The sequence below is a fragment of the Dinoponera quadriceps genome, unplaced genomic scaffold (assembly GCF_001313825.1).
Source record: "Dinoponera quadriceps isolate SergipeBrazil2010 unplaced genomic scaffold, ASM131382v1 scaffold2110, whole genome shotgun sequence".
NCBI classification, from domain to species: Eukaryota; Metazoa; Arthropoda; class Insecta; order Hymenoptera; family Formicidae; genus Dinoponera; species Dinoponera quadriceps.
This window is the reverse complement of record NW_014556168.1, coordinates 1,017,896-1,042,740: the sequence shown is the minus strand read 5'-3', so window position 1 is coordinate 1,042,740 and position 24,845 is coordinate 1,017,896. Positions and strand designations below refer to the sequence as shown.

At 40.2% G+C, this 24,845-nt stretch overlaps 3 protein-coding genes across 7 annotated transcripts; all 3 read right to left on the bottom strand.

The window, feature by feature from the left end:
* Positions 1-1,848: 1,848 nt before the first annotated feature.
* On the bottom strand, positions 1,849-5,347 carry LOC106747073. The gene is made up of 2 exons (XM_014624349.1): positions 4,914-5,347; positions 1,849-2,313 (listed from the first exon to the last, which is right to left on the bottom strand). The coding sequence occupies exons 1-2, from the start codon at positions 5,043-5,045 to the stop codon at positions 1,945-1,947; spliced, it is 501 nt and encodes a 166-aa protein (XP_014479835.1). The 5' UTR covers positions 5,046-5,347; the 3' UTR covers positions 1,849-1,944.
* Positions 5,348-5,416: 69 nt separating this feature from the next.
* On the bottom strand, positions 5,417-10,720 carry LOC106747071 (PI-PLC X domain-containing protein 1). 5 transcript variants are annotated; one of them, XM_014624344.1, is made up of 7 exons: positions 10,452-10,720; positions 9,926-10,176; positions 9,176-9,349; positions 8,442-8,673; positions 7,675-8,052; positions 7,050-7,237; positions 5,417-6,739 (listed from the first exon to the last, which is right to left on the bottom strand). In XM_014624344.1, the coding sequence occupies exons 2-7, from the start codon at positions 9,972-9,974 to the stop codon at positions 6,378-6,380; spliced, it is 1,383 nt and encodes a 460-aa protein (XP_014479830.1). In that variant the 5' UTR covers positions 9,975-10,176; positions 10,452-10,720; the 3' UTR covers positions 5,417-6,377. The 5 variants fall into 5 exon arrangements, with proteins under 5 accessions (XP_014479830.1, XP_014479831.1, XP_014479832.1 ...); XM_014624345.1 differs by having other exon boundaries at positions 9,926-10,172; XM_014624346.1 differs by having other exon boundaries at positions 9,926-10,081.
* Positions 10,721-11,612: 892 nt separating this feature from the next.
* On the bottom strand, positions 11,613-17,620 carry LOC106747047 (palmitoleoyl-protein carboxylesterase NOTUM). The gene is made up of 8 exons (XM_014624289.1): positions 17,579-17,620; positions 16,732-17,098; positions 15,981-16,041; positions 15,671-15,894; positions 14,742-14,951; positions 14,375-14,651; positions 13,899-14,212; positions 11,613-13,585 (listed from the first exon to the last, which is right to left on the bottom strand). The coding sequence occupies exons 1-8, from the start codon at positions 17,618-17,620 to the stop codon at positions 13,248-13,250; spliced, it is 1,833 nt and encodes a 610-aa protein (XP_014479775.1). The 3' UTR covers positions 11,613-13,247.
* Positions 17,621-24,845: the final 7,225 nt, after the last annotated feature.

Genomic DNA, 24,845 nt, shown 5'->3' with positions numbered 1-24,845 from the left:
AATCGGTCGGCTTGCTGAAGACTTAATGCGAACATAGCTGGCAGATATGCACTCCATCTCTGGACGAATCAAGCTATTACCATTACCGTTTAGAAATAAGTCGTTATTGACTACAAGTCATCTGGAAAAAAGACTACAAAAAATGATAAGCTTACAAGAACTGTTTATAAGAATTGCGAAGTGATTCATATCCATTAAATTAAATAAAAAATAAAACGTCTAATAAAAAGAAGGAATTTATTAGACGTTTACGCAGTGGCATTGTATCGATGTGACGTCAATCATATTTCTATATAATAATGTGTCATATTTCCGTTTCTCTTTCTGTTATATATCTATCATGTATTTATGATGTATCATATTATATATGTATTTGTTACGTAATTATCAGACAACATTTCAAAACCTTTTAATTGAGTATGTATACATTGTAAGAAGTGCATTTTTAATCTAATACTAATATACTAATTTAAGATATTATACAAACAATAGATATTAAACGAACATACTAATTTAAGATATTATACAAACAATATAAAAATACTTAAAAAAATATAAAAATATGTATAGAACATACATTGGAAAGAATGGAATATGTTATAAATTTTCGCACAACATGTTTTTCTGATCAATTTTTCTGATCAATTTTATGAATTTAAAAACGACAAGATAACCCTTACAGGACAACATTACAGGTTGTAATACATTGGTCGGTAATAAATTATTGTTGCTGAGTAATTTTATCACTCGTACGAGTAATAAAATTACTATTTATCATTAGCCAAATCATCACATCTAGAAATATTTTTATAAGAGAAGTGTTTAATCCTAATACGAATCCTAATACGAACCCCAATAAGAAGGGCAATCACATTGTTTGTACTCTGTTTCCTGTAAATCATACATTCAATCAAATATAAGTTATAGACTCACACATTTATTATGCACTTCTTAACATGTATACATAAGAAAGTTATGTTATTATTATTTCATAATCATTACTATCATCTTTTCTGATTATCCTTTAATTTAATTTCTGACAAGAGATAAAGCTTATTCCTTATAGTTCAACATGATTAGATATAAAAATCTATATCTAATCATGTTGAACTATAAGAATTAGATATAGTGCCTTTTATCAGCAANAACTGATTTACATTAAAAACAAAATTAATTAACGATCAATATCATAAAATTACATCAGTTTTATAGACGGAGAATTAATGTCGAGACAAGTTTTATGTAATCTCGAATGACAGCATTCATATTCATATGTGCCTTCATATGAATATGTGAATTATACACGATGAGATAATAATGCACAGTTTTATGTTATCGATTGTTTCATTTTATCTGAGTTAAATTTAGATTTAAAATAAAAGAAGCAATATAAAAGTAAATTTCATTTCAATTAAACACCACTATACACGTTTATTTATATGTATAGTTACGCGTAAAATATATTGCAAAGGAAAAAAATGATTTATTTCGATATCTAGTATATCGATTTAAATAAGGAAATATTTATGTTATTTTTGCAGATATTTCATTATGCTTCCGTAATTGAACTCATTAATTGACAAAGTAAATAAGTGGCACAGTTAATGCAAATTTATATTCTTTTGAAAAACCTTTGTTTATTCATATTCATTCGATACAATATGATACATGATTTGTGTAATAAATTTGATCATAGTTTAGTTGATCAAATCATTCTTTCTTATGAAAAAGTAAATTTTCAAAAGAAATGTTAAGGAAGCTTGAGAAAAGCTTTTTAACAGAATAAGTATGACATATCAAAGACGTATCAAATATAATATTAAATATATATAAGATATAAAATTATTTTTATATATAATTTTTTTATTTATATATAAGATATAAAATATCTGTCATGGAATGCATCAGTGTCGCGAGTATTTTTTCTTGCTTACATCTTTTTAATTAGAGTTTATATTCCGCGATAATAAATATGTATCTCACGGTAGCGAGCGCACATATGTAAGTCAGGATAAGAAACATAGTCGTGGATAATACAACTTTGTAGAAGGGTGGCATTTGTAGGAGTTGCATATGCAGTATGGTATAGAATATACTGCTTAGCGAGAAGCTTGGTATTAAGATCTTCACTGTGGAAATGCACGTTTCGATGTTCAGCCAGAGCGGCGAGAAGACTAGAAAAATAAGAATAGTTTCGAGATCTTTTCTGTGAGCACTCCGGATGCGAATCACGTCAGGATGGCCATCGCCAGTTGGGCATAAGATTACGTCCGGTTTGAGCATCCATATCCTGTCCTCTTCGCTATGAATCACCTAAGCGTCAAATCACAAACAAAAACCGATTAAATTAGACTTCCAATTAGACTTTTGAATTTCATTTAGTCCGTGTGTAGATGACAAGTTTCTTCGTCACGGAGAAAAAATAACAACTAGATTTATTTCCCCGTAACTTCTACGTACGACGATTTCTTTTTACAATAATAATTTAATGAAAAGGAAAATCGCGCGGGACAAGAGATTGGTCTGAATCAGGCGTGAAAATTTATCTCGAACAAACGTCCCATTCGTCATCCTACTGAAAATTCTACTGCGAATGAAATAGGTTTTAATTGACTGCACGCTCGCGAATGCTTTTATTCCGCGCACAAGCTATTCTACCTTTCATTTTTATTTTATTGCATACGTCATACATGATGAAGCGCCGCGATCAAGGGAAAGATCTCTGTTTTGAGTTTGCAGCCAAATTTAATTCGGAATTTTTCGGAATCGATTTCATTTGCATCTTAAATCTGCGTACACGCCGCGTTACGTTTCGAGGTGCGATAATTCAAACGTTTTACTGCGAAGGGGAATCGTGATTTAATTACATTCGGGTTGCGGATGATTAATCGAGAAGTTCACCAGTATTTTATGTATAAGCTACAAAATTTCATAATAATTTATAATTATTTGTGAAATAATATGGATGGAATTTTATGTTTTAGAGATTTTACAGATAAAACATGCACACACACACATATATATGTAATTGAAATTATTTTATTGGAATTTTATTGGAAAAATAATAGATTATCTTCAGAGACAGTTGTATTATTAATGATTATATCATATTATTGATTATTTAGATTATATATCATTCAGTCTCAGATTTTACATTAATCATTCAGCAATTATCGTTATTTCGTGAAAAAAATCGTTATTTCATGAAAAAGGAAATTTCTAAAAAAAAAATCACATGATCGTTGCCATTTGAGCTAATGCATATAATCGTTTTTAATTTTCACTTTTCAATGTCCTTGGAAAAAATGTTTACAATTATGATTCGACTAAAAAGTAATGCGTATATGTGGTTTTACATAGCAAGAGAGAAATGAAATGATAATCATTTACTGACATACCGATAGTACTGGAAGTATTGACTTATTAACAAACAATTCTTGTTCTGTACTAATCAACGGTATATGGTAACAATCAGTTGTTAATCAATACTTTATTTATGTATCACGTAATCTCTTGCGTTGCATTCGTAATGTCAGAAGTATCAGGAATAACATCAGGCAATTATTATAATGCTAAATAACGTTTCCTATTGCGATTAATCGCGGTTTTCGTAATTTGTAGCCGGCGTATCTACTCTCGATATTATATTTAAGCATCCCAAATATGTCACACGTATTTCGCGTTGAGAGTGTCAAAATTCGTTCGGTTGTATATTTGAATTCTATAATTATCGCGCCATTAACGAAAATCGGGAATGTTGAAACTTGGTCGGGTGAATATGTTAACTCCATAATTATCGCGCTATTAATGAACATCGCGAGATTGCCGAATAAAGTTTCGCGCGATCGAATTTCTCGCGTTATTTATTCGTGCAAAGTGATCGCACCATGTATTTAAATAAACGCCGACAGTAACGAATCGAGTGTCGCGTCAATTGACGTGCGTGATCGTAATTAGTTATGTTTGCTGATTGCAAAGAAGAAATAGCTTCCGGTGATTGTCAGCTTCGATTGAATAACAATATAAACAGGTTGACTGTCTGACTAATGAATAAGGTTTCTCATGAATGAAATACACTCACATAATTTTCTATTATTTTTAATACATAAAAATTAGATACAATATATTCAAAAAAAGATCGTGTTCTACGAGAAAGATAATCGTATAAATGTGTTTATTTACAGTTTCAACCGACATGCAATGGACAGCAGAAAATTGGTGAGTTCATTCCTTATACTAACTCGTGAGTTCACTCCTTGTACTATTTATATTTATCACTCCTTGAACTATTTATATTTATCACGATGATATTATGCATTATTTATTTTCACAAGCATTAATTAACTGAAATTGTCATATCAGTTTTTTTCTAATTAATACCATAAGATTTACAATTGAACGTGGTACTTATCGGCTATAATAATTACAAATAGCGCAAGTCTTCAATTAAACAAATTCATGCGTACATGCTTATTAAACATTTTATACTGTTGATCGCACAGTTCTTAATGTTCGATGATTAGTAGGTTTCGCAAGAAATCCGGTTGTGTCTTTACGCTTTGTCATGATATATTAATATGTAGAGGACAAGACAAGAATTGCCTTGTTTTTGCGGCCAATTCTTCGTAACATGATTGCGTTGGTCTAGTTATCGTGGTTTGATTTATATCATTGTGCTATGTTTTGCTTCTTGCTTTTTGCTTTTTGATTTATAGTATTGTGCTATCATTTTCTCACAATAGTAATAAAGGAGTATAAATTTTCCACGGTCTTACATGTAGCTTCTCGTGTGTGATTCACACTCGCAATTCTCACTTTATTTATTTACATCCGATTGTGTATCGTGAGAATTCAGACCGATGGACTCGACGATGAAGAAGCGCATGCAATTACAGAATATCCGCGAGTTTTACCTGTTTCTCCACTCGAACCCGCCCGGTGAACCAGGTCAGCGACATCATCTTCAGCACGAGCACGCACGACCACCAGGCGTATATAGCCCATAGCTCGTCTTTCGCCTCGTTTGCAGACGCGTTCGCCAGCATTGTTTCGCGACCTTATCTGCTTAACGTTCCCTTCGCGTCCGTAAGGAGAACCGGCACGCTACTGGCTATGTACTTACTGGTAATGTGGTATCCGTGATCTTGTCTGAACCGACGGAGATCTCATTAGCAAGTCAAATGCTCGGAACGGGCGATAGGTAATCCGATGCGCAGGTGAGCGGGAAAGTTTAAACGCGGGCACTCGCGTCGCCGAACGTGTCTTGCCTCGAATATAAGCATTCACAAACGTACGCGGGAAACAGTTACCAAAATTGCATCAAGATGGAAAAATCACATCTCCACCGCATAGTCCTTTAAGCAGTATGGTTATTTGAATCCTACATACATAGCACGTATATATCTACATATATATCTGCCGATTTAAAATTCAGATTTTTTATTTCACTCGTGCAGCTATAAAAATACATTGATATTCATATTTTTTTTAATGACAAAAACACCTTGCTTCCCGTCTCTAGTTGTAGATATCTAGTTGTTTCTGTAGTAAAAATCGTCGCGGCTTATACACTGCGCATTGAATAATGCAACGTTGAAAGCGCAGGACGATAGCTTTTGGTGGGAAATGAGAGTTGGAGGGTTTAAAATACTCTTATCGAGACGAATATAACTCGTGCGAGAATGAGAAGTTTAAAACAAATCCGAAGTGGTGCGAGTTTTCCATTACATGGAAATAACTGCCGTTATATATTAATACTACTCAGCGAAATGCATCGTTCGCTAATTTATACGTCCATATGTGCACGGAAAAAGAAGATTAGCTGTCCGTATAATACTAAACGAAAATTTAGTTGCCAGACCTAGTTTTTAACTGTGGAAGCTAAATACTAAGTACAAGGACAAAGAAATTAGCTAAATTAACTAAATTTCAGTTGTATTATATTATATGGACAACTAATTCTTAGCTGTGAGAGCTATTTTTTTTTTTCGTATATTTACGCAGAACGTATTCGAGTGAATTCTGCGGACACGAAAGACTTGAAAGACATTTTTATTCGCTAAATCGATAGAGCTTGCGTTGTAAAGTACAAATATTCGTAAACGTGCCGAAGCTCGCATTGATACTCTCCGCTAGCTAACAAGTAGTGTTATTGTTTACTAACATTTTTTCGCAACATAGTATCATAATAGACGACTGAATTCAATACCCTGCGTCTCTCTTTCTTTCTCTCATAAATTGCCTACAAATCACCAGTGACCGTATAAATTCGTATCAATAGATTTTGATACGCATCGTATTTGTTTCGATGTAATTTATGAAGGTTTGATAGAAGCGATTGTTTTACCCCGAAACAAATTTTTTTCGCTCTCTTTGAACTACAAACGCCATTGCGCAACGTTGCTTTTCTTTATGTTCGATTGTATCGAGACATCGATCAAGTTGTTGCCAAGGAAGAAGTCCGTAGCGACGATGTTCGTTTCCTTCCACCACTTCGTTTGAAACTTAACAGTGAGGTTTCGATTAACGGAATCGGCCATTTGCCGAAGTCCGCCGGACAGATTAAAGAAAATATCCAGCGGAAACGGCGTCAGTTCTGCCATTACCGCCCACAGGGGATTTTGATTATTCCTGGGTGCTTTGGGCTCGAGAATCACTTCGTCCAGGTACTTGAATAGACCCTCCACGGTTTGTTGATTGCCCCATACTTGCGTCAAGGGTGACCACAGCCAGTCGTATTCTAAATTAAAGAGAATTGAATGAGGTCGTACGATTGATGGTTACAAACGATTGAAAGTTAAACGGCTCTAACGTATTAAATTTGCGTCCTGAAAACTGATAAAAAACTTATTTTTTATTTGAACTTGACTAAAATGACTTTTGCTTTGGTCGATTATAGTTGACGCTTGTCGCGGAGGTAATTGAGATATTTTTAAATAATTCTTTAAAAATATGTTCAACTAAATTTTCACTTTTTGTCGAAACAATCAATTAAAAGAATATTTATAAATGCTCTTTTACACTAAAAAGTGGGATAGAAAACTTCTTACCATTTACTGTATGCTTGTCGCCGTAACAAATAATTAATCTCTTTCCGGCAGACCAAATGTCATTCAACGTCGGTCCCAGACCATCGATTCCTATATCTGGTTTCAGAATCCAATTTTCGAACTCTCGATGTAAAATAGCTGCCAGTTTCCTATGTCTGTTTGGTTTACCTTCCAAGCCCACGGGAAACCTGTGTTTTTTAGAAGTTATAATTTCTATATTTTATTTGCTTCTCTCTCGTATCAAGATTCTATTTATATACTTATATTATGTTATGTATATTTATCAACAAGTTAACATTATGACGAACAGTACCAGAAGACAAATATTGTTTCTATTTCTTAACTTTTGATATATCTTTTGTTTTATTATTTTTACATACTGAATCGCGTTGGAAAAGTAATTGGGACTGGACTGCGGTTTAATTAACGTTATACGCAGAACGTTTTTGTAATAATCCTCTTCTAAACGTGATTTTTTGACAGTTATTCTATTTGGCTGAATTGCAAAGCCAATAACGTGAATTATATTTAAAGCGAACACGGCGGATAACCGCGGATTTAAAACGTTCATGCATATGTTTGTATATCCCAGATACGATGAATCTCGTAAAATCGCGCGACTTACCTGTGAAAATCCATAACGACGATCTCGCCCCTCGTCACGTCCAGGAAGTTCCTCACGTCCTTTATGATCTCCAAAAGAGGTGTGATGCGAATGACGTCGTGGTTGACCCAGAATCTACTTACTTGGTCGCCCTCCTCGTCGAGAGCGGTGCCATTCGGTATCGACGGGTAATATCCAACTCTGATATCCAGATATCTTATGCCGTGCACCAACTGCGTCCATACGTCGCGATCTTGCGTCAGCAAGTACCGCTGAAAGGCGTCCCTTCGCGTTAGGTCGCCGTGCTTGTAACAGCCGGAATTATGCGTCCCGGGTATCATCAGACTCCCAATAGGAAGCCTGCCGAGTTGTCTCCTTGGGCAAGATAACAAAATATTTCTTCCATATTAATTATCATCACGAAACAATTCGCACACTGTTACTATCGATCGACAAATCAGCATAAAAGATGAAAAGTGATTACGGACGAGTAATATTTTCATTCTTTGTGTAGTAGATTGATACTTGTAATCAACTCTTTCTCGGCTTTACGAATCTTTGTAAACATCACTTGTCAATTTTGTCAGGCTTCGCGTTTTACTCGTTCATTTCTACGAACACACCCATAAATATTCCACCGTCTCCATATTGTCCCACATCCGAGCATTAATATAATTATTTTTTTACTTACTAATGAATTTTTTAAACTTAAAAAAATAATATGTGACATAACAATAAACATTAAGAGAATAGCGATTTTAATATATATGTATCGGAAATCACGATACCTAAAATCGTACATCCACGACGGCCAGATTTTCAAACAAGAACTGGCATACATAATATCGTCTTTGTAAAGTGCTGCGTGATGTTTGAGGCAATGAGGTCCCGAAAGGGTTGCTCCGTCCTTCGTGTCCCATCCTCCCGGTAGCGGCGGACGACCGACTGTGATATTTGTCCTATAATATCCACGGGGATGTTGTAAAGAAGTCAAGATCAATTTAGGCTTCAGCGTTTTGTCTGAAAAAATAAGGTCAGTGGTCGCGTTCACAAGTTTTTCAACGTCCGAAGTCCGATAGATTTACGATGAAAAAGTGAGGAAAAAGTGATTGAGGGGCTCGCGTTCGGTTTAGCGATGATTCATTCTATAAGATAAATCGGATTGGAAGCGATTCAAAACTGTCGAGGGATCCATTCCGAACGGATCAGTATTTTCAAATTGAACGCGATAGGTGGAAGAGACTTAAGCGACCAGCGCTTAGCGAAGTTTTAATGACGAGCTCGAAGCGCTTTTAACGCGCATAAGCTGACGATTTGTATTTAAGCAATCAGCGAAATACGAGAGCGATTTGAGAGATCAGTAATTTGTAACTTTGTTGAGAAAACATCCTACGTCCCATAACCAATATGTAATATTTTTCTAGGTGAAAATAGGCAGCGATTTATTCGCGACAGACCTCGTTTCTTAATTATTCTTAGTAGTGGTATACGTCACGCAAGAGAAGCAAATAAAACTTATTACTATGTGCTGGGTCAGCAGTGAACACCTTGATGGTATCTGGGTATCCTATTTCCTTCGGACAATCTAGTTCCCAATTTACTTCCAATTCGGCATCGACCATTTTGTCGCTGCCAAGGATTGGTCTCCATAAAGAGGAAACCGTGAGCCATACTTTTCCGCAATGCGCTGCCAATGCTAAAAATACGATAAATTGACAGACGTTATGCGAAGGGAAGGGGAGGGGGGAAGGAACGAATTATGTCTCTCATGAAAGAAAGAAAGATTAATCGATCATATCCTTCAAACAAACAAACTTTTGATTGGATTTCAACGGAGCGGCATGATTTCAATGAAGCTAGTTCTACCTAATTCTTACGTTTCATATAACAATTTAATTAAATTTTATGAAGGGAATAATGAGTAAAACGCACAACAGATAGTATAGGCACTAAATTCTTGAGGAAACGTTTAATAAAACTTTAAAACAAATAAATATAAATTCAGATTAAAAATACAAAATAATTTTAAGATTATATTTTCCATATGTTTTCCATGTATAACATTCAAACAAAAATTAATGTATACGATAGTGCTCATTAGTATAAAAAATATCTTTTTTCTATTCATATATTTATAATGTAATATGTTTTAATTAGTAGCTTTATTTTAATTTATTCGAAAATATCTACTAGGAATATACATAATTTTGCATTTTTAACAAAAATGTCATTATAATATTGTAAATACAATAATTGTGATTAGTATGCTCACCAATATCACAGAAGACGTAGAGAAGTAGTAGAACAATTCCTCTCAACATGACTGAAGCGAAGAAGTTTCGATCAAAATTATCTTAAGACACGACTGCGATCGTCTGATGTCAGCAATTGTTATGGATTCGTGTTCCAATCAGACAATTTCTAATTCCTTCGAGCATAACGATTAATATGAGACTTTCCACGGAGTCTCTATGATATTTGCGATGAATTCACGCACAGCAATGCCTTCGTATAAAAACCTTCCTTAAACAACGATAATTTTTCACTGTCGGTAAATTGAAAATCAATCTTATTTGAAATTTGCAAAATATATCAGAAACAGGAAGGGTAAAGTTTCGAAAAATGCATCAAAACTTCGTCTTTTGCCTTCGTAGCTTATAGATCGTTGAATTTTAAAGCAGCTCTAATCTGATTCGATGGGTCGGATGAATTTGTCTACGTCATCGATAATACCGCCGTGTTCCGTGTCGCAAAATTCATTCTCTCTCTCTCCGCTATCTCCGCGAGTGAAAAATTACCCTGTGCACGAGATCGAACGCGCGGTCTCTTCTGCTTCGGCCTCTGCGCGCTAGGCGACGACGATCGGTCCTTCCGATTGGCCACGCACTTCCGTCACGCGCGAAAGGACCTCTCGATCGGGTCAAACATTATCATCCATCGGGAAAGCCCCGAGTTCGCGGGATGGAAATCGTGCGGGAAACGAATACAGGCCGTCCTGTCGGCGGTGATTCTCGGCTGACAGCCCAGTGACTGAACGATGGACAGTCGAACGAACGACCGGTAACCGGAGCAGTTTAATATAGAACCCGCTTATGGGACATTCAAGCACATTGTGCCATCCTTCCATCACTTCCTCGGGCACGTCAATTGCCACTAGGAGGGACCAGAACGCTCGTTCCTTCTCTCTTCACTGCTTTCCTACACCTCTACCACGTCCCTCGTCATCATCGGCTCTCTCTCGTCGTCCTATCGACTACATACAGCCGAGGGTCGGGCCCGGAGCTGACCTGCCCGGCATTAAATACCATTTCCTGCGTATACGCTGCTGCTGGAATATATAGTTTCGAGGGAGAAGCAGCGATGGGTGCAAAAGCCGGCCGGCCGGTTGGGAGGATGGATTCAGACTCTACATTGAATTATCGCCCTCGTACATCGCGGGCTGGGGACACCGTGTCAGGAGGGACGCGTCGTGAGAGCAAACAAGCTAATCGTTACGTACAGGTAACGGCGGATTTATCGATGACGTTTTAGGGTGTTTTATGACAATTCCGAATGGCACGTAGAGCCGTCGCTTCGGCGACGGATCGTAAGCCGATCGTGAATACGCTGCACATCGTATTCACCGGTCGGTCACGCACGCGCGCATAATAAACGTTGTCATATAAGCGTTATTTGACTTACCGTGGAGCATGGCTCAATGAAGACGTTTCACAACAGTGAAGATTCTTCTACGAGATTTTACGCGCAAGATAGATATTTATATAGATACTTGAATATATATGTGAGCGAAAAATATATATTTTTAAATATCTTTATAAATATTTATAGAAGTAAATGATTAATTATATTTATACTCCGTTGATGGTCTATGTAGGTTGAGGCAATACGAATAAATAACTGTAAAGTCTCACTGGTGTACAACAGATATACAATTTATTTACAATGTCATGCTCTTTTAGAAGATAACAGTACGCATTACGTAGTATACGTGGAAACTTTGTAGTATGGTACCCTTGATTATTATTCCGATCGTATTCGTGTACACAGGATTATAATTTACGGAAATAAATTAAATCCCAAAATAAAGTTCTTTCGAATATCAGTGTACGTATGAACGCACGCTGACCAAAAATACGCGCCGCCGCAATCACGGATTCTATGCTACATTAAATAAATAAACATTACGTTAGCAGCTATATTACAGAGTTGGAGACATAGGTACAATATATATTTTACACGCGTGAACTTACAGTAACTGTTCTTATCGTGATGTTCTAAGTTGACGATTATAGTACATGAAGGACGTTAATACGATTTGATTCGTTGAGGTAGATAATTTAATCAGTCTATGAAGCTGCTTCGTCGGTCGGTTGGCCGTTGTTTACTGGCGAATATCCGTCTCGACGTTACGTAAAATAAAAAAAAATAAAATAAAGTCAGTCCCGTTTACCATTGGAAGATCCTTTGTGCAGTCTTTCGTGCGTGTCACGCAGATTCTTAAAATGATACGGCGAATTGAATTCGCGATCGATCTATTTGCACGGCGACGAATAAAGTGAAATACCCTGACGGAAAATACGTTCCAAGGAAAAGATCTTTTGACAAAGGACAATGGGAGGACGATCGAAATGAAAAGCATTGCATTCGAACAGGTACGAAGTTGAGAAGGTTCCGTTGAGACGGCGCTCTCCCACCCGATCTGATTTCGGCTGTGAAATCGCGTCATGAACGTTGAATTAGTTCGTATAACATAGTTACATATTCAATTATTTCATCCCTACGGACTATAATAAATTAAGGTATACTCGTGTAATCGTACAGTTACAATAAAATATACACTTTTTGCGTACCAGAACTCTCATTTTCTTCGCTCCTCGGCACAAACGCCAATCGATATTTCCGCTATCTTGTCGCTTTCATCTTATCTGAGAAACGAGTTCTGCAAGCGCACCAGGTCTCTCTATGAAGTTATATACATTTATTTTGGTAAAACGTAGTCGCGTTACACGTCTTTGTTCCAAACGTTCCTACTTTATTTTGTTAAATGCTGTTGGTTGCACGGAAAAAGAAAATGATACCTCCCGCATTTCTTTTCCGTGAGCGTAACTAATAAGTTATCGGCAGTCACTCGGCAGTCTCTCCGTTAATCTTCGAAGGAATACTACGCTCCTTCAAGTTTTAGCTAAATAACTGCGATAATTAGATCCAGATGTATCGCAGAGTTTATACCGCGAACGTTTGAATTTTCCTTTATTCTTAAGAACTCTCGTTGTTAGAACGAGAGTACGGCACAATTCGTTTTATTTATCTTTTTCTATATATCTGTCCAACTTACTTTTTATATCTGTCTGGTCTCTCAGACGACTTTTCATCATTTTTAATCACTCTCGCTAGTAATAATGTGTATTCTTGCTGAACTTAAGTACTATAATATTGGCTACTATAGTATCACGCCGATACGAAGCATCCACGTCACCTCAGACGTGGCATTCGAGATTGTACGTAAATATCGAGTTCTGACTTTGGAAATATCATCAGAGATATCGGTACAGCGAACAAGGAAACCTTGTGTATTTGTGGCAGAATGTCCTTCGTTAGTTCGCGCGTTGCGTCAGAAGATTCAGTAACTCCTCGTGATCCATACTATTCAAGGTGTGTATGTCGATACCAAGAGCGTTCGCGACGCTTTTCATATCCAGGCCGAAGCTCTTGAGCAGTTCGATGAAGTCCATTTCCTCACCCGTATAGGGATTATGAAGCTTGGGACAGCTATGGTTACATTGCGGCCAAGTACAACGCTCGATCAAACGGAAATGGCAGCCTTGAACGCACTTCCGTTTGCCCGACGGTATTACCGATCGTTGCGGCCGGGTGCCGTTAAACATAGCTGTATGATTGTTGCCATTATTCTGCTTGCCGCCTTTGCGGCGTCCTGAAAAGATTTTCATGAGATCGTTTGAGTGATAGTCGCACAGACAATGGTTCTTGCAAACGATCCTACAAGAATCTACAATGGAATCTCCTATAAAACAAAAAAAGAAACAATTTGTTCGTTTAGCGAAGAATTTTGAGACGGGTTTTATAGTATTATTATAATAATAATCATCGCACATAATAATAATAAATCGCGCTGCCAAATGAGTCTCCGACCGATTCATGCATGAAACAGCGCCGAACGATCTGGAGAACGTCGACTCTCTTACTGAACAAGATTCAAAACATGTTTGCGCATTGCTCTACCGTACCGGCGGCTTTTCTTCGCTCGTGCTTCTCTTTCTTCATTCTCCTCTCCGCCCTGTTCCTCTCTCTCCTTTTGCCTTTGTTTTTCCCTCTTCGTCTCTTCTTGTTCTCCCGCTCTTGATTCGAGTCGGAGGCCATCTTCCTCTTCTGCGTTTTGCCAGCGACGGCCGGTCGATCTTTTTGCGTTCCCGTGGAAGATTTAGCGTTGCTTCTTCCACTTTCGACCGAGGTGCCATTTCCTTTCCTAGCACCGGAACGCAGCATCTTCCTTAGCGACTTCGCGCACGGTTGATTGGTCTCGATTTGCGAGCGAGTAGTGCTGCGGAACGGAAAATGTTATTTTCTCCTTCGTCTTGGTCCTGTTGATTTATTTTTGTCACTGGATGAGCTCGATGTAACTGGCTCGACAAATATTTTCTCGGCGAGCAACTTCGATCTCGTACTCGCTCGGCGACCCTGTGCATTCCAATCGGCTACTTACTTGTTGCGCTGATTCCCGATCGGCATCTGCTCCCAACAATGTAACGCCTGCGGCAAGGAAATGTCGTCTATTTTAACCATGTTCCAATCTTTCTTCGTTAGAACGCTGTGACTGATGCAGCTGGGAGCGAAGACTGCGGTAACGTTCGTCAGCGTACGCCGCATGCTGTCACCCATTTTATGTATGTAATCCCATTGTTGTTTCGTCACCGGTGAGCCCACATTATCGACCGACATCTGCGCCTCGTCGAATAGCCATTGGAAAACGAACAATGGTGCTAAGATAATAAACGAAGGTTTTAAGCATCTTCGCTCTCTCACGACGCGTTAGCTCTCGCGAGAACTTTCATAGTATCGGATGGACTCACCGGACAAGGTCGGATAAAGTCGATAACCGAAGAAACACCTCCACGGCTCGATAGGGTACTTAGCGACGCAATTATGAGGCATCCGAGACTTCCACAGGTCCATTCCCTTGTGTATCGCGCCGATGGACGCCGGCCCGTTCGGAGAGTAGGGCACTCTATCCAAGAACCATCCGGAATCTGACACGCCGCGTATGTCGACGTGCTTCAAGCCTGCGCGAGTAGATATATCCAGTTATTTTCTAATCGTGCGTCATCGACGCTGGCAACTAAGAGATATTTCAAATAAATCGAAGAGCTCGAATTCAGAAAAGGATTGCTCGACATTGACGACTTCGAAATGTCCGAATTGAAAATCTTTCGATATTTTATGAGTGACGTTTGATAACTTAAGGGGTTACAAGACCTTTGTCGAGTCGAAAAAATCGATTTTTTTGTCTTTTCCTGCACAGTCACCCTTTTTACGGTTTTCTTTTGCAAAAAACTGGAATTCAAAATATTATTTACATTATATTATACAATATAATAGAAAAAATAGAATCAGAGACTTAGTGACTCTTGATAATTTAACGATCCTAATCATTCTTCATTTAATGTTAATGCGATAAATTTTTATGCAATTATTAAAGAATTAGTTGCAATGAGTTTGCAACTAATTTGCAATAAATTTTTATGCAATTATTAAAGAATTAGTTGCAATGAGTTTGCAACTAATTTGCAGTAAGTAGCAAGAAAGACGAAGTAATATAAAACGTTTCGCAATGTGACAATGACAGTGTTGACACTGATGCTGATGAAATCGTGACGTAAATTGCGGACTTATGGACTTAATGGACATTTATTACTCGGGAAATAACTCGGGACAATAACGACAACCGTTTGTTACTTGATAGACCGTAATTGATTAATAAATCGATCACGACGTGACGTACCTAATTCATGGTGCACCAGGTTGTGAATACGATCCAAATTCAGCATGACACCCGTGCCGCCCGCACTGCTGCCAGCCAGCAGTAAGGAGCGCGCGCCTTCGAGACCGAGGGGAATCAAGTCTCGAACAACCTGGACTAGCACCTCTGCCCCCATAAACGAGAACATGCCTTCCGGCGTAGCTCTGGTGCCGCTCCAGCTGTCGCTCGTACAGTACGGAACGAAACTGCGAACGACAAAAACCGCGACGTTAATGAAAAGATCTGATAATGAATCGATCGCGTAGAATCGATCGCGATGGGCAATACTTACACGTGATTCGCGTTGTACCAGAATGGATTCTCATCTTCATTTGGTGAAAGCAATCCGCCCACTGAAAGAAAATCACGAACATTTTAATTTCTACTATTATAGTAACGATTTATAATATTATTCCGTTCCTCTAAAAGATTAAAAACAGTGATCTCATGGTAAAAGTCAATGAAGAACAAAATTTGAATTTTGAAGAACAAGAAAGTTACATACTTGAATTTAAAGATTTACTTTACACTCAGTCTTGACGCATGTTCAGATACAATAAAACTCTTAAAAATAAACTAATTTTTTTTTCCAAACATTTAGTAAGAAAAAAATGAGAAAAATGAGTTGCTCCCGTGCCTTTGATGTACGGACACTCGTATGCATGCATAACTTCTTAACATTATAAGACAAAAAACCGGTTCCGGTAAAAAACATAAGTCCGATAAGGAAAAAGAAACAGTAATTGATGTTATTTTGTCGTAATATCTTCCGCATACGACGAAGTGCGTAGTTTTACATTGAACTATGTAACATGACATGCGGTATTAAAATCAAACCGCCCAAGGAAATGCGGTATTCAAATTATACCGCCCAAGGAAATGCGAGCGCATTTAAGAATGAATATGTCCATGGAGGATTTCAAAATTAATTAATTTATAACCCGGCGGGAATTCGCTCGATCGCTCGCTTGCTTGTTCCGAGATGCACAAGCGGAAAATCGTTTCCGCTCTGCGCGTCGTATAATTAGCGATCGAGAGTTTACCGTCACGTGTATCAGGCCACTGGGTTGACGTCATCAAATGCCGCAGCCGCAGCCACCTGTTCCTACAGCTCGTGTGATCGTAGCAGTACCAGCCGCCCTCCAGGTATACGACCCACTGTTTGGAGGACTGGGACTTTCGTAGGTAGAAACCAGCCTGCGATCCGTCGTTGCAAGTGATCGACCTGTTGCTCAGATACACTCTCTTCAGGCTCCTCGGGTCATCAGACCCGTACTTCCCTAAGAGCTTGAGCAACCTCTGTAACGCATTGCTCTTGAGTGGCGGCGAATCCGAAGGAAACCAGACTGTATTCGTCGGCGTGTCCTCGGCGACTGTCGTCAAGACCATGACCGCTAGGCACAGTGCGATCTGGAACACGCGCGAAGTCTCATTATTATTAACTGTTTCATCTCGATACGCTCCATCTACCTCTTTTATTTCCACCGGAAATTTTAGCTAATCGATCTTCCTCACAGCGCAACTCGGGTGAATTAATGGGGAACTCCTTCTTAAAGCCAACATAGTAAAGCAATTTTCTGATCGATTCTTCTGAAAAATTCTTCAATACTCGTCATCGAGTCTTTAATGGTATCATCGGCGTATCGATAAATCACGATGGTCCTCTCGAGACCCCCGTAAGAATCAAAGGATTCGTAAGATAATCGTGTCACAAAAGGAATATATTTGGAATCTAGCTAGCTTCCTTGTTTGCGCGGATAATACAATCTCGTTCGTTCGGTCCGATGAAAGATGGTCGTGTGATAATCAAATATCGTTCGATTTAATTCAGATATTATCACACGTTCCCGGTAATATCCCGATTATTATCATACGAATCCGGTAACCAACGCGACACAGCTCACGGTTCTTGCTCGGGATTTTCCCGGGCATCTTTACATGAGCGTATCGTCGATCAGGCCGGCACATCGAACTACGTAACAAACGAGCAACCGTGGGAATAATTTAAAAAGCAACGCCGACGATGCCGAGCTCCACGGCGCCACTCTCCCTCTCTATCCTACACCCGCCTGCCGTCCCCGCCGGTGTGTTCTTGGCGCGTTTTACCGCAACAACGTCCCTTCCTCCTTTATCCCCGGCCTCCTGCCCCTCTTTCACGAAAGCGACTACTTAGGATCAAGTTCCAGCTTCCAGGACGGTAGCCGCCGGCGGAAACACCTCGGAAACAGAAGCTCGGTCTCCGTCTCGGGTCGAGATGAAAGGCCGCCGCCAACACCGCGGATGGTAGGAAGGAGAAACGTTGTTGCGACGCAATTATGATCGGGCATAATGGGCCGCAAACGGCGGATTGGGTTCCGCTCCGTACCGAGCAATGGAAACAAAAAGGAGAAGTTCACTTCTCGCTGTTTCCCCTTCGCGTCGCTGCCGCGAAAGGAACGCGACGCGACGTCGCGATTTAACCGTGACCATCGATCGTCGGCCCGTATTTTCTCACGGCTAACACTAAGCGCGAGGATTCACCCCGACTTGGGGGTATATTGAGATGTACATCGTAGTCCTCGAAACACTGACCGACCGTCACGTGTTTTGACGAAATTATAGTTGCTCCGTTTTTGGGAACACGGAAGTGATCACCTAAAAAAAGATAAAAGAGACCGAAAGAGGGAAATGTCCCACGGTTCGTCAACGCTGAGGCACTTGCGGTGCAAGGGTAAATCCCTCTGTTAGCGTCAAACTTAAAGCCGAGCCGAAAGCATGTCCTTCCGTGTACCTTTCGCGACACTGCGGATTATAGGAAAGCGGTGGCACGTTGCAACGACGATATCGAGAATCCGCGTCGAATCGAAACTTTCGAGAAGGTCGTAAATAAAGATGACGACTCGGACTCAGGGGAGCTTCCACTTTGCTTAACCGCTTTATTATACCGTAAATCAATTCGTTAGGGTGATGTGAGTTGCCGAAGGGTAGTTCTCTCTCGGTCACGCTCTGAGCGCGAGCCTGTCCCGAGAGCTATCGGGAAAAAAGAAAAAAGAGTCAAAGAGTCGACTTGAACCCGAAGATATAGCACAACGGTAATATCCTCTGACGCGAACGTTTGATGTTCTAACGGAATTTATCGCACCTATCGTTTTTTGATATTTTCACATTTTCCCGCGACGCGCTCGTGGTTTTTATAAAATAACACGCCGTTCTGTATTTTCACGCGTCGATTTCTGCATTCTTCATGACATAAATTTTCATTCGCGCATGATACCGGATAACAGACTGTTGACGAATTAATTTTATTTTTAACCACGGTTAACAACTTTTGTATTTCAATTATGTGAGATATGAATTCCCTACAACAAGTAGATTTCACCGACTTCATCGCGCGTTCAATTATCGTTTAGTCATGCTTCTCTTCTGATAATAATGGCCTCTATTAGAGTTACGATCTCTACGGAACTACTTTTGCATAATTTAAAGCTTTCTCTCAAGGAACACGTACTCAAGATATATAAAGGACCCTCGAACTCTCCTTCTCTCCTTCTCTCTCATCCGCAAGCTCTTTCACTTTCTCCCCCCCCCNCCCCCCCCCCCTCTCTCTCTCTCTCTCTTTTTCTCCCTTTCCTTTTGCTCGCGTCCGACGCATTAGAGGGTGTCCTGGGCGTGAAGGTGTCCGTCATAATTTGCCACCCGGCGCATAATCCCCGTGACAAAGGCCGACAAAGTGACGGCTGTTACTTGGGTTGGCACACCGTATACTAGCTGCAAGGAATCCGGTAGCAGGTAAAACGTTTAAAGATACCGTGTGCCGCGGGCAAAGAGATGAATCACGCCGTAGATAAATGGCCGCGATCTGAACTGCTTTTTGCGACACGCCGCGCCACGACGCGGCGTGTCGCGCACTCGTGCGATCCACGAGTGTACCTGCGTATCCGTCGATATTTTGCTATTTGCTGGTGCACGCGATAGAAAGAGAAACGTCCAAGGCAGCGGGACTTCCGTCGCTGCCTTCTTCGCGAAAACGATCGCTTCTTGACGGCTTTCATCGAAGAGTTTCTTTGAAGGAGAGATACCTTGACATTCGAGAATTTGTCCTGGTATAAACTATCAAGCGGCGTGAATAACAGAAAAGTAAAAGGAACTTTCAAAATAAAACAAGAAATAAGGAAATAGTGACAAGAAATAAGTGAAATATAAATTATGAAACATAATCTGAGACTGTTCTTGCTTTTGTTATTGTATAAAGAACTATTTGATTGTTTATGGCTTTACAATATGATAGAAAATCAATAAATAAATATTGTATTATTGGACAGAAGTAACATATTAACAAATATTATGCACGAAATAATATAAAAATAAATATAGGATATATAGAGTTTTTTTATCTGGAATGGGTTAATTTATCATATCTTGGAAAATGAGACGTTTTTTTTGTTCTTATTGATTATGTAAACAAAATATTGCGAACAAAACGATTATAAAATGGTAATAAAATAGTAGTAATAATTGATATTACAGATTTTGTCGCTGATGGTTTGTGTGATTAGCAGTGGATACGATTAAGTAGATTAATCCGAGTATGATGATTATCGTGCATTTGTCTCTTTAAATAATATTAATCTTCTATGTTGAATAATTTCCTATGTATATTCTGATTTAATTTTATCGCCTCATTTTTATTTAAATTTTATCTCACTATATATTTATTACAATTTCACAAGTTGAAAGAGACGCATAAAAGCGAGTTTAATTATCAGTGGGAAATTGAAAACATTTCACATGGGAATGATCGATCTCGGTTTCGCAATATTAATAAAACTCGCTCCCCGGTATCAGTGTAATTTTATTCATTTTGTATTTTCATTCCATTCCCAAATGAGCGAATTCTACTTAAATTTTTTATCTACAACATACATTTTACAAATTTCTGCGTGATTTAATTTTAATCAGAATAATAAAATAATTGAGCTTTTGTATCGTCTATTTAAAAATATTTCTATTAACTATAAAACAAAATATACATGACTAAAATAATATTTATATAAAAGGAATAGTAAATCTGTGTTAGTAATTTTTCTAAAGCGTATTAAATATAATCAGAAGATATTACACGTCGTTTAATTAAAAAGAAATGGCTTTTCACTTCAGTAAACTTCAATGTTTACAAAGCTTTGACAAATTTTAGAATATCAACTTTCCAAAGAATGATAAAATGTAAACAACAGGACGTGGCTCATATTTCTCATAAGTATCGTAACTGGAAAAAGAAAGAGAAAAAGACCGTATGTGGACGAGGTACTTTGACATTACCAGTATCGCACGAGTAATGCGTTATTTTTAACATCAATCAAGTTTAACGTAAACAACTAAAATTAAAATTCCACTTTGTCGTCCCAAGGAAGAATCTGTTTGTGGTTCCTTTTACCCTTCCGCATAAGTATAATAAGTAATAAATGATCTCGCGCTTTAACATCGAGGTACGAACGGTTGGGCAGGAATGCCCTGCTTTACGATTCCTTCCTCGACAAAAGAAATATTCGCTTCCGCAAGATTAAGGAGCCGGCTGATCCGCTTCCCCCGTCGCGAATTCATTTGTTCCACACCTGATTCCTTCTTGAGGTTGACTGCCTCTCGTGGCTGGTGATGCGTGGCATTCCGCCGATGCGGCGTGCGCGAATGCACACGCACGGAGGGACGACGGAAGAGAAGGGATAGAGACAGAGGGAAAGAGAGAAATGTGCAATTTATTCATAACTCTGGGACTGGGTGTTCCCTAAAAGCATACAGGCAAGAATAGAACTTCAGGAATGCATACATAATGCATCGATAGGTATACTTAAATGTAGTATTCAAGACGAGATAAGTACTTTGAAGCAATGGGCGGGGGAATAACGACAGTCGGAATTACGATATCGAGCAAAGCTCCGTCACTGGTATATGCGTGTGTTGAACGGCCTATTATTTTGTGGAAGCTTAAACTTAGTTACTACGCACAATATGTTCACATGCAATTATACTTTCCTGCAATCGCGAGACGCAGAAAACACGAAAGCAGAGTCCTCGCTCCACTTTGTTCCACTCGCAGTCATAATTAGGATTTCATATTTGGACAATGCCGAGTACCTTTCTCCGAATTAAGCAGTAACACAATATAACCGAGAGAGAGAGAGAGAGAGAGAGAGAGGGGGGGAGAGAGTAAGAGAGACAAAAAGAGCGCGAACGAGAGAGAGAGAGAGAAAGAGGAGAGAGCATAAGGGAGACGAAAACAGGTTAAAAATAGCCAGAGAGCGGATCGCGGTCGGCACCTTTGAGAGGGCCGCGGCGTCTTGCCGACCGGCCGAGAGTCGTTGATCGTTCGCATCGCGTTTCGTCGTCCGGATGTTGATGATGATGGTGAGAGACCGTCTCGTTACCATTACGAGGGCCGACCAGTCGGCTAACACGCACCGCAAACCACGCATTACCATAACCGCGCGCGCAAGCGGCGCGGCAGGATGGCGGGACTTGTGGTGTTGTCGCGACTCCATTCTCGAGCTTGGTCGAAAGTAAACGTCAGCTTTCGGCGCTCTCTTGCGACTTAACGAGCGCGGCCTCGGCGGCTCGTAGGTTAAGGGGAGAAAGAGGTCTCGCGCGAGGGTGCGGAATCATCGTCCCCTCGGATAAGCCGATTGTTTTCCCGTGTTCTCGCGCGGATTTTCCGGGGGCGGAGGGGGAACGCGGTTCTTAACGCCACGCCGCATGATTTCGCGGGTGTTTTTGTTCGACTCGCACTCGCGGGATTTCGAAAATGAAATTTCACCGGCGCTGTTGCCGCCGTCGCTCCACACGATGATATTGTATCTCGGTCTTATGTGCCTCGCGATCGCGATTTCGCGTCGTGTTTTGTACCGCCGGCGAAATCCTATTAACCCGCGTAACAATCCCAAAATTGATTTAATAATACGTCGCGCATAATGAACGGCCGTAGTTGCCGCGAGATGAATATTCATTATTTTTCATTATCATCGATTCCATCAACTGGGTCTCAGTTGCCCGTGATAGAGGATAATGTGGCATGCAAATTCGACATTAAATTAAAAACGCGGCTGAGCGCGCTATCTCGTCCGTTCGCTGCCAGAGATACGCGTCTCGACACGGACGTGAACTCCCCGCGGAGAATTTCGGGGATTAACGAGGTATCCATCTCTGTCGCTGTTTCTTCCTGCGATCTATCGCATACACCGATACAAACTTAAAACAACCATGACAAGTGTCATTCGAATGACTCGAGAATGAAAGAACTATTCTATGCGTAAAGGAAGGTGGTAATATTGTGGTCTCTCCCACTTATATTTTATACAATAACTTTGTCAACAATCAATATTTTAGAGAGAAAGTATGTATAATGAAGTGCTGAAATGTACTTTGAAAACGTTTCGAAGTACTCAAAAATAAAAATGCGTTATAACAAATATCGNGCCGTATCGAGGGGGGGGGGGGGATTTTAACTTGGCGCTTGTCGGTTCAGAAATGTACCTCTTAGCGTCGAGATTGTTTTGCGCGTGTTTCCCTCTCGGATTTTCCTCACATACTGTGGTAATAATGTCATCGTTCGCACGTTCGCGCCACGGATATAGACATCGAGAACTCGAACTCTATCGGACCGGCTTCTCGCGAGAGTCTCGGCTCGAGGCGTATCTTTGGCACGGATGACGGCGCATTTGAAACCTTCCACGGTCTTCTCCTTCTTCCAGTGCCGCCTCGACGGGAGAGAAGATCGGCCTCTTTAACGGAGGGAGGAAGCGTCCGGACGCGAAGGTGAGGCGAGATATGCGCGCTCGGTTCCACCGATTGAGCTGTCCACGCGGATAGATGTCAGACGGTCTTAGAAGCGGCTATACTTCGCTATGCTTTGCTGTGCTTCGGCATTTCTGCGGTGGAGGCCGATTCCCAGAGAGAAGTCGGAGCCCGCAATATCTCTCTCGAAACTTTTTCACCACTTCTGTGCAAGGCACAGAACATATTCGCCTGAGTTTAGATATCTCTTCCTATTAACCCTTCGAAAAAGACGACCGCGAGCAGGAGCAAAACGCATTAGGAAAGCATAAGAAACACATTAGAATATGATAAGTTAGAATTATACCTCTTTTCTGATGATTTATAAAATAATCGCTGACACCGCGATAGGACATACTGGGATTAACGTTTTATGTATAAAAGCATCATGACCTGTGAGCAATGTTGTTTCTCACGCGCACATGTTAGTGCGTAAATTAATTTCGAGACTTTGGTATACCGCGACCTTTGTACAAACATTCACTTTGCATGAAAATACACAGCTTAAGTAAATACTTGAACTATTTCCTGGGTACTTAGGATGCGCATCAACATGTCCGATAGAGGCGAGCAAATGTTTGCCAGCTGAGAAGCCGCACCCAGTAATTAATATAACATCCCGCAATAATCAGCGACGGCTGACGTATATCATTTCTATTTAGATCAGAGCCCGAAGGTTACAGCGGTACGGAAAGGCGCGTAAACATCGCTGTAATTTATGTCGATGGGTTCGAGAGAAAAAGAGAGAGTGAGAGAAAGGTAGGGGGGGAAGAGGAGAGAGGCATGTACACATGAAGAGGAACAACGGGATCGAGAAAGAAAGAAAAAGCGAGAGATAGGCGCGTACAAGGGGGTGTAAGGAGGGAAGAGACTCGAGGAAGGAAGAGAGCAGGTGGCAAGATAGGGTATACGCCAGTGGATTAAGGCACGGAGCGGCGAGTCAAAGAGATTTTCTCCCTGGCCCGTCTCGGCAGGGGCCCCTCGTCCTAACAAGGGCTGAAATATGACTGCCTTGCCTTGCCTCGCCTTCGCTCGCTCGCTCGCTCGGCTCGGCTTCGCCGCGCCGCATCGCGCGCCTTCCGAACGTGTACGCGAGGGAAAAGTGAAGGAGATATCTCCTGGCAACTAATTTATCGGTCGGTCTGCTTGCCGGCGACCCGCGGGATCAACGCACTTCCCGCTGTCGGGTTCATAAACTAGCTCTAACGCAGGTCGCGATTCTCATCGATGCTAATTATTCGTGTGACACGGAGACCTGCGGAAATACAAAGATGCCGAACTTCGCCGGAGAAGATCAAATCGGAAAGAGCTTACGATCGATTATTGTTGTGATTTCTCCATGTAGTAATAGCGC